The sequence below is a fragment of the Danio rerio genome, chromosome 11 (assembly GCF_049306965.1).
Source record: "Danio rerio strain Tuebingen ecotype United States chromosome 11, GRCz12tu, whole genome shotgun sequence".
Classification (NCBI taxonomy): domain Eukaryota; kingdom Metazoa; phylum Chordata; class Actinopteri; order Cypriniformes; family Danionidae; genus Danio; species Danio rerio.
In genome coordinates, this window is record NC_133186.1 from 27,105,111 (window position 1) to 27,115,857 (window position 10,747).

A 10,747-nucleotide genomic window follows, 5' to 3' on the forward strand; every position below is an offset into this window, starting at 1 on the left:
AGGGGGACTAATAATTCTGACTTTAATGATTCTGTAGGTAGCCCTGACGCATATTATTGAATTATTATTATTATTATTATTATTACAAATGTAAAAATGCAGTTAATTGATTAATATAATATTATATAATTAAAGCAAATAAATGTATTTTTCTTTGTATTTAATTAATTTTGTCTTCATTACAGTAACCCAATTCATACTGGACCAGCAGGATAGTAAAAAGAAGAACTCCAAGTCAAGAAAGAAGAGAAAACAAAACTCAGATGAGGAAGCAGAAGGTTTTTTTTTAACTTATTTTGTACAGAGAAAAAAAAAGAACAATTTGATGTTAGATTCACTTTAAACAGGGGGAACTTTGATGCAATAATAGACTTTTAAAAATAATTATAAGGAACTTGAAATATGTAATGGATAAACTAGAGATTCAGCTCTCTGAAATATGAGGGAGAAGGAGAATCAGATGTTCACATACAGGCCTCTTTAGGCATATATTTAGTGCTTTGCTCCTGGCAGCATTAGTAGGATCAATTATTTGCCCTGTCAATAAGACTATGTCAATCCTCCCTTTCGGGCAGTGCACATCACGTGTGCTTATCAGTAAATGACAGTGCCTCCATGTGGTGAAGCTTTGACCTTACTACTATTACCACAAAGATTAGCCCTGATGAGTTCTGCCTACACACAGCCATGGCATTGACCGCAGCGAGGATCCCTTACACTCTCACCGCCTCCAGGCATGGCAGAACATTGACTCACAGCCACTGCTGCATGATCCGTCTCTATTCACAAGCCCATTAGACCAGCTTCAGCCACTGGCCACTTGAAGGAGCAGGATATGGCTCATATGTCTGCCCTCGCCTGCAATGTTTTTGAGTCATTAAGCTGGATCTGATGGGCAGATGTCCAGATGAGTTGGTTGACTTCACAGATACTGCTGCAGCTGGGTGTGTGAGTCACAACAATAGGGGGATTCTTGAGGTCGGATCTGGTCTGAATGCTGGGCCGGCTCAGCTGAAGAGTTTATTGGAATGCTAAGTTGGAAACCCTGATGACGAGCTGCTGTAAAGCAGGAATTTACTCATCTCTCTGACAGAGGGAGTCTCCACAAAGATCTGTGTGGTCTCATTTGCGGCCCCTGAAAAGTTGTTGTTTCCTCTTGTTTTCCTTCATTTTATTGTTGCCTTTCATTTGAAATGAGGGCAAGCTGTTGATTTAGAGCTGGACCACCAGCATTTAGTCAGTCACGCAAAATATCAAAACCAAGGGAGCAGAATCTCTGTTTGCCTTCTAAATGAACTGTTTAGGTTCAGGAATTTGGGGGAAAAATAGAGATCAAGGGTAAATTCATGAAGCAGTATCTCTCATTAGATGTAATTGCAGTCTGGCGCGCAGAAATGAACAAGAGCTTGTGTCAACACGCATGTGTGTCACCTGTTTGCCATAAATCTGAAGGGGTGCCGAGTTTGGGGCACTTTCCAGAAAAGATGTTTTTTATCGCCCCACAAGTTTTTACCATCTGGCTCCTTTAGTTAAGATTCGCAAATCCTGCTGCGCCTGTATTAGAAATGCCCCCTATGGATTTAACTTTGGAGTTATGAAGCTCTCCTGTGAATCCTGTAGTGAACGGCTGCGGTTTCTCTGAAATACTGAGCATAGACTGCTATAAATTCCACATTGCTGGCTGTACAATAAATCCAGTAATTCTACAAGTCTGGAGTTTGTTTCACAATCTGACATCAAGTGATATCTGGAAATATAATTGACTCCAAGTAATGGAAAATGTTCAGCGATGTTCACTTAATAGTCTTTGATTCTTACATAACTGAGGAACAAAACAGAGCATTGACAAAACACGGCCTAGGAGAAAACCCTTCTGTTTGTTTCACATGTTGATCTGATGAGTCACTGCTAACAGAATTTGCTGGCTGAATTGGTTCCTCTACACTTTGATGGGACCAAATCTTCATTTTTTAATTCATTGTTAAAACAACGTCTCATTTTAAATGCTTCGCTCTTCACATGGCGCTGGGGTCCCATGATCACTCATGCTTTAACAATAATTATGGCGCATTTTAAACAAGTTCCAAACAAAGAAAAGTGATTCGGTTTAACTTGTAAAACTGGTTTTGATGCATTAGACACAAGTCTGTCAAAGAATTGACTGTAGGCTTTGTGTCTAAGAAGGGTAGTAATCACTCATTTGTTTTTGTCTCTAGCTCTCCCAATCAGCACGTATGCCAAATACTGTTACCGGAAACTCCAGAAAGTGGCCATTACTGGAGGCAAAAAGGTGAGTTTTGATCAAACACACTCTTTTAGTTAAACATTTAGACATTTAAAGGGCACCTATGATGAAAATCATCTTTGGTAAGCTGTTTAGACAGAGCTGCGTGTTGGTGAAGTGTGTCCACAGTTATATTGGGGTAATATAAACACAGTGAGTCTTTTTTTTATTTGCTGAAATTAAAATAGGATCCAAATCCCACCAATTTTGAGGCCCAATGCAACGTGACGTAGGAGTGTGGTTTCCCCACCCACTGATTTAATGGACAGCCACAAATTAACAAGTCTCCATAGTTATGCATACAATTGTATCAAGACAAGTTTTTAGTTTTTTACAAGTTTAAAGCGTTGCAGTGTATGTTTGTAATGAGCTACAGTGATTTTAACATCTTTTCTTAATCACCACAGCCGCATATCAGCACAACTATAAAAGAAGATTTTGTACAATAACATAACGATTATCCATTCAGCAGTGGATATTAACGTGTATCCTGTCACATTTGCTGTGCAAAAACAGTGCATAGTTAAAAGCACAGGCTGTGTGTGTGTTTGTACGTGTGTGTGTGTGTGTACGTGTTTTTGTGACATAGCAGGACACAAATCTGTATAATGACATGGGTATGACACAGGTATTACAAAAAGCAGGTGAAATATGAGGACATTGGTGATGTCGTCATTTCTCAAAATCCTTATAAATCCTACAAAATGAGTTTAATCAGAGAGTAAAGCTGCACACAGTCTCCTATGATGGTTGGGTTTAGGGGTGGGGTGGGTAAGGGCAATACAATATACGGTTTGGGCAGTATAAAATGGAAACCTATGTAATGTCCCCACTTTTCACAAAAAAAAAAAACGTGTGTGTGTTTGTGTTTGTGTCCACTGTGTGTGTGTGCGCGTGAACTTTGTAACAACATTGTGTTTGACTCATCGTTGCAAATCCACAACAAATACATTAAATAATCATTGGGAAAGTTTTTACTGTAGTTTTTCTCACAACCATTATTTAAGATCTGCTTTCATGTCTGTCACTGTGCTGTTTATTTGACGCAAGTAGCTGGCAACAAAAACGGCTACATTGTGTTCAGAGCAGGAAATTGTGAAAGGTATAATAAATAATCTGATGGGTGTTTTGAGCTAAAACTTTACACACGTTTTGTAGACACAAAAGACTTGTGTTAAATCTTGAAAAAGGGGTTAAATAAGTGCCTTTTAAAACACAGAGACAGAAATACATTTAGTTGCATTTGCTAATATTTAAATGGCCAGAAATGAGATTAAATTCTGTTAGCTTGTTTTGTTTGTTTTAGTTGTTTTCATGCAGTTTTGCTCATGTTAGAGAGTTTAGAAATGTGTATGTAAAATTTGATGGACAACTTTGATTAAGATTAGCTGAGTGATCTGACTGTTTCTTATATAGGGTCTGCGTAAGCCTAGTTTGGAGGAGGTGGACCACAGTCGGCGGGCCATCTTGACCCCTTCACTGTTCGGCAGCTCTCTAGAGGAAGTGATGGAGCGGCAGAGCGAGCTCTTTCCAGACAGGAAGCTGCCGTGGGTGCAGGTGCAGCTCTCGCAGTATGTGCTGGCTCTGGGTGGAGCTCAGACTGAAGGCATATTCAGGTAAGACCTGCTCAACCTCACGATAATTAAGGTGAACAGAAGAGCAGGCTGTATTTTACTACATGAGTGCTGACTAGTAAATCATTTTCAAAGCTGAAATGCTTCAAGCTCAACTACATTTTTTCAGTATTTTGACATTGGCACAGCTTTTTCTAGTGACAAGTAACCTTTTAATGAGTAGATGTGTATCGCAACAACATGCTAAATTGTTTTTAGGTGCATAGAGTCAGATATCGACATGTTAGCTAAATGGTTCACTTACAATACTATACAAAAGTTCCATGCAAAAGTTTGAAGCCTTTTTTTTTTTTTTTTTTTTTACAAATATTTCAAGTCTACATTTATTTGCTTAAAAAATATGTTAAATAAATTGTAAAATGCAGCTTTTACTAATTTTTAGCATCTGTACTTCAGTCTTCAGGCTGACATGGTCCTTTAGATGTTTTCTAATATGCTGCTTTGATAATAAAGGCATATATCTTTTGCAATTAGGCTTGGGCTTTAATATGGTATTCCATGGGATCTAAAAATAGTAACGTATCAGTTTTACTGTTGTAGAAAACAATACACTTATATTGAAGACAATGAATAAATATTACATTTAATTTATTTAATGCCTAAAAATGCACATGCGGGACATCACGGGACAGCGTGGAGGAGAAAGAGAGAGGTGGGGAAAGATAGCGAGTCGCACACCAAGTGACCTGGTGTCAAAAAAGAACACAACTTCTGAAGTTTGGCAGTATTTCGGGTTTCAACTAAACAAAAAGGGAGAGGCTGTAAATATAGACAAGGCAATTTGCTTATTGTGGAACAAAAAAGTGACCGCAAGAGATGGAAATACCTCGAACCTAAGGTCGCATATACAGTATTTAGTTTCAGAATGGTTTAAGCACAAACCAACTGTTTGGTGACACTGCCTTACGTCAGATTTTTTATTTTATTTTGCACAGTAATACACTATACCTAGGTAAAATAGGGAGTTAAAATTTACGGTATTAAATTTACGGTATTAAAATTTATCACCGCCCAAGCCTGGATAATAAAGGATCTTTTTGGCTTTTGGACGATGAATTTTAGGGTCATCTAATTGCATTCTAAAAGGCTTTAAAACTCTAAAGACATATGCTTCTTTATATTGAATGTGTGACCTGCTCAATAATAACAGCTTTACACGTTAAAACCACAACATACACAAAATAACAACATCCAACAAACCTTCCAAAAGCCAGGCATCTAAAAACGTTCATTCATGGCCTGCTGTCTCCCTCTGCTGGTGATCACATGATGTAACATGAAAATCTCCTTCTGCAGGGTTCCTGGTGACATCGATGAAGTGAATGCACTGAAGCTACAAGTGGACCAGTGGAGGATTCCTGAAAATTTGTCCGACCCCAATGTTCCTGGTGATTAACTATTCTCATGCATTTATAAGAATACTAAATAGCCGCAGAGAAATGACACTTCTCCTTCACTCGTGTTTTTCTCAGCATCTCTGATGAAGTTGTGGTACCGTGAGCTGGAGGAGCCGCTCATCCCCATGACTTTCTACAAGCAGTGTGTCAGTAACTATGATGATCCAGCGGCCGCCATAAGTGTGGTGCAGTCTCTGCCGGAGCTCAACCGACTGGTGCTCTCCTACTTCATACACTTCCTACAGGTAACATTAAGCACTCAAAATTAAAGACTTTTGACATGAAGAGCCATCACTGGGTCAAATTTACAAGTACCAACACATATAGCTAAAGTCTACATAATCAATTTACTCTAAAATATCCAAGTGTCCTGGTTGTTGACATTTTAATCAAAATTACTCCCTGTAAGTAAAAATTGTTCAAATGAAACCTGATTTAAGAAATGGGGCATTTATACCTATACTGTACATGCCAGCATGTCACATTTACCTTTATAATGCCTTTATTAAGGCGATTAATGAATTCCAAACTGGTATTGGAGACACTAAAGGTTTTGTTTCCAATGAGTGGTGCTAGGGCTGAATAATATTGGAAAAATCTGACATTGCGATATTTTTCTTAACTATCTAGCCCAGGGGTGTTTAGTAAGAGCTTGATAAGCTAGTCCAGGTGTGTCTGGTTGGGGTTGTTTTTAAACTTGTAGGACACTGGCCCTCCAAGACCAAAAAAGTCTCAAATTTGACTTGGTGAAATCTGCAGAACTCCTAAATTAAACATACACATTAAAAGTGGAGTATTTGGTTGTGTTGTTGCGGCCCAAGTGTTTCCTAGCGCTACATCAACACAGATTGGATTTACTTCACATGACAACCAAATGCAGAAACGCAACATACACACACACTTCAAATTATACATAGACAAGAGGACTGAGCTGCCAATGGCAAAGTGTAACGTTTCTACAGGTACTGTTTACAAACAAGGTGAGAGGCCCAAATACTTGCCAGACATGCGTAATGCTTCTTTTTTGTCCTTTTTTGCTGATGCGTAAATATAGACTTGCTTGAGGGCGTTGTCGTGTAGACAAAACTTTTTCTAAATGCAAGAGTAAATCATTGACGTGTAAATGTAGCTTAAAGTAATCATAAATTTTGGACCATGACATAATATGTTTCTAAACCCTGGTTAATGCTTCTGCATCGAGTGATTTGTGTGACCCACAGCGCATGCCTTGCACGTTGCTGTGCATTTATACTTCTACGCGCTGTTTGTTTTGCTTTGCAATAGCACTTCCAAAACAGAAAACTCCTGCAGTGAGGCTTTTGTTCCTCTTTGTCGAGTTTCTTTACTGGTGTTTTGTTTTTTCTGAACGTGACCTTAATGTAGAACTAGCTCAAACTCGCTCATTTTGAGGATATGGTTGCGGCCAGAAGTTAACGAAAATTATTTATATTATTATAATAAGTTTCCCGTTTAGTGTATTTTATTAATGTCTACCCCCACCACAAGCCTAAACCCAACCATCTCAGTAGCGTAAAAACAGTTGTTGTACCAAGTATTATTTATGCTATTATTTATGCTGTCTATTAAATTACCCAATAAATTGTATTTTTAACGCCTACCCCAACCCAAAACGCAACCATCACAGTACTGTAAAAATAATAATAAACTGTTATACAGAGTAATAAAAGAGACTGCTTTATTGATGTGCATATCGCACTTCCAGTCAGCCGCGATCTAGACTGTACTGACGGGCATGGCGAGGGCTATGCATTCTTGCGCATGCTACACCACACCATACGCAAGTGCTTGACGCAGAAGTATAAATCAGCCTTTAGACAAATCCAAATTGTACCCGCTGTCAGTTTCAGGTATACAACGACCCCTGGTGGTCAAATGGCTAAATCCACAGAAATGTCCTCTGACTTAATGCACAGATTTGACTGATGTTACATGTCTTCCTCAGGTTTTCGCTCAGCCTTCAAACGTTTCAGTCACTAAAATGGATGTAAACAACCTCGCTATGGTGATGGCTCCTAATTGCCTCCGGTGCCAATCGGACGACCCTCGTGTCATATTCGAGAACACACGCAAGGAGATGTCTTTCCTGCGAATGCTCATTGTTCATCTGGACACAAGCTTCATAGAGGGCGTTGTTTAAATTGATCTCACTGGTGCACCAGTCAATGGTTGACAGATGCAAGAGTGATATTGAGGGTAAAAGTACACTTTTAAGGATGATTGTTGTTATTTTGACTGGAAAACTCTCCATAACTTTATAATGTATGTTTCCTTCTTAAGTACGTGTTTCCTGTCCTCCTTATCAATATAAAGACTGTTCAGATTCATTGATTGTAACATGGCAGAAATGTCATGCCGAGTTCATCATAAGTTTTTTGCATGTTGAAGAAATGCATGAAAACCGTTTTACTTGCATTATTGTGCACTGCAAGGGTCCGAGTTTAAAAGTAACTTGCATGAATGCATCGTTTTGTAAGCATTCAAACACTGTTCGCTTGTTTTGAAGATTAAGTCATAGTGACAGACCGTAAGAAACCACTTTATTTTGTTGTTCTCTGAGAGTATCTTTGTGTATTTGTGGATTTAAAAAGAAGATAAGTTTATGTACAGGACAAATAAATGAATGTTGTATTTGTTCTTAGTTTTGTTTGAAAACTTTAACTGTAGAAAAGAGATAAATGGGTTTGTTAGATTGGGTGTGACCTCTTCATACTCTATGAAATAAAACAGTATTTTAGGAAGTGAAGATTTTCTATTTTATTTTGTAATTGTTTTTAGGAGAAACTATCACTCCCTGTTAATCAGGAATGACATTAATGCGAAATTGTCTGGAGATGAAATGGTACATTTTCAGCTCCCACATCCTTGTTACATACAACTTTTAGGACAGTTTGTTCATGATTTAAGTATATTAAGTGATACTGAATTTATATGCCGTTGTATGATGCCTGTGAAATAGCTTTTGATTCATTTGAATGTAAAAAAAGAAAGTAAATAAAATCCATGGCTTAAATAAAAAGACACAGGTACCTCTGGTATGTTCATGTTTGTTGTGAGGTTTTGTATGTAAATATGGCTTGTAAATAGTGCTGCTTATTTTACTGACGTTACTTACGAATGAAAGTGAGTACTGGTGAATTGTTGGCAAAAAGATGGAAGAAAATCAAAACTTTTTTCTATTTAGTATTTGATTCTGTGGGCTGATTGTACATGATCAAAATATTCTATAAAACATTTGGATTGTGTAAGTGTTTTGTGTGAAATGGATGTTGAGTAACAAGTAATAAAGTTTCACAAAGAATTGGTTTATTTGGTCTTTTCATACTTTCATAAGTGACTACTTTTTTTTTTACCTACACTCATCGGCCACTTTATTAGGTACAGCTGTCCAGCTGCTAGTTAACGGAAATTTCTAATCAGCCAATCACATGGCAGCAACTCAATGCATTTATGCATGTGGACAAGGTCAGGATGATCTGCAGTTCAAACCGAGCATCAGAATGGGGAAGAAAGATGATTTAAGTGACTTTGAACGTGGCATGATTGTTGGTGCCAGATGGGCTGGTCTGAGCATTTCAGAAACTGCTGATCTACTGGGATTTTCATGCACAACCATCTCTAGGGTTTACAGAGACTGATAAAAAGAAAACAGTAACTCAACAACTCGTTACAACCGAAGTATGTAGAAGAGCATCTCTGTACGCACAACACGTCGAACCTTAAGGCGGATGGACTACAGCAGCAGAAGACCACACCGGGTGCCACTCCTGTCAGCTAGAACAGGAAGATGAGGCTACAATTGGCACAGGCTCACCAAAACTGGACAATAGAAGATTTGAGAAAAGATTTCATCAACAATATGAATGCATGCATCCATCCTGTCTTGTATCAATGGTTCAGGCTGCTGCTGGTGGTGTAATGGTGTGGGGGATATTTTCTTGGCACACTTTGGGTCCATTAGTACCAATTGAGCATTGTGTCATTGCCACAGCCTACCTAAACTATTGTTGCTGACCAAGTCCATCCCTTTATGACCAAAGTGAACTCCTCTTTTGATGGCTACTTCCAGCAGGATAACGCGCCTTGTCATAAAGTGTGAATCATCTCAGACTGGTTTCTTGGACATGACAATGAGTTCACTTGGCCTACTCAAATGACCTCCACAGTCACCAGATCCCAATCCAATAAAGCACCTTTGGGATGTGTTGGAACTGGATTTCCGCATCATGGATGTGCAGCTGACAAATCTGCAGCAACTGTGTGATGTTGACATGTGAACATGGACCAAAATCTCGGAGGAATATTTCCAGTACCTTGTTGAATCAATGCCATAAAGGATTAAGGCAGTTCTAAAGGCTCCAACCCTCTACTGGTAAGGTGTACCTAATAAAGTGGCCGGTGATAGTATTTTACATTGTAAAAATTAATACATGCGGTACAGTTTAACTGGGTAGGCTAAATTGTCCATAGTGTATGACTGTGTTTGTGAATGAATGTGTGTGGATGTTTCCCAGAGATGGGTTGTGGCTGGAAGGGCATTCGATATGTAAAAACGTGCTGGATAAGTTGGCGGTTCATTCAGCTGTGGCGACCCCAGATTAATAAAGTGACTAAACCGACAAGAAAATGAATAAAATGAATGTCAATGGTTTTTAATGTTCACCAATTCTGCATTTACATTTAATTATCTTATGCAGTGGTTCCCAAACTGTGGGACGTGTACCACTAATGGTACACAGAGATCAAATGAAATGTGTCATATGAAAATGCTACATATATTTGAAAATTTATAAAAAATTATTTATACATGAATATGACATATGACATATGACAATATATTTTTTTATTAAAATATTGATGTCTTTAGTTTTTAGTTTGCTTGTTTTTTTTTACATATAAGCAAAGCAGTGTTAATGTTCAGAGTCAGGCTATTTATATTGTTTAAAGTGGCTGACAATAATCAATATTCTTAATAATATAAATTAATCTGCCACGTTTTAGAGTAGTGCAGAGCTGTAGCTGCTTTACTGGGCTTACTATGCTACTGTATTTCAATGCTGCTCATTATGGTGGTACTTAGAGACAGTTTTGTTTCTGAGGTGGTACTTGATAAAAAGTTTGAGGACAACTGATCTGATAGAAGTACTCAAAGTAACAATAGAAGTATGTAAATAATATGACAAATCCTACCTTGTTTAATGCATCATAAAAATGTAAATAGAGGGAGTGAGATGGGTTTATTTCAAAATTTGCTATTAAAAATATATATACATATATTTTCCCCAAGTGTTCAGCATCAAATAACCCTTGAGAAATCTAATATAGCTGTTTGCAGTTCAAGAAATATTTCTTCTTATTATAAATGTTGCAATATTTCTGAAAATCGTGATCTATTTGTTTTGTGTGTATATTAA

At 37.9% G+C, this 10,747-nt stretch overlaps 1 protein-coding gene across 3 annotated transcripts in view; it reads left to right on the forward strand.

Annotated features, from left to right (window-relative positions):
- The window catches only part of arhgap46a (Rho GTPase activating protein 46a), a 47,840-nt gene extending 39,203 nt beyond the window's left edge, over nucleotides 1-8,637 (forward strand). For 2 of the 3 annotated variants that reach the window (XM_005169287.6, XM_068224156.2), the window contains 6 exons: nucleotides 186-278; nucleotides 2,217-2,290; nucleotides 3,701-3,900; nucleotides 5,215-5,306; nucleotides 5,391-5,560; nucleotides 7,279-8,634. In XM_005169287.6, the coding sequence (XP_005169344.2) occupies nucleotides 186-278; nucleotides 2,217-2,290; nucleotides 3,701-3,900; nucleotides 5,215-5,306; nucleotides 5,391-5,560; nucleotides 7,279-7,473 (824 nt within the window). In that variant the 3' untranslated portion in view covers nucleotides 7,474-8,634. 3 annotated transcript variants of the gene reach the window in all.
- The last annotated feature ends 2,110 nt before the right edge of the window (nucleotides 8,638-10,747 follow it).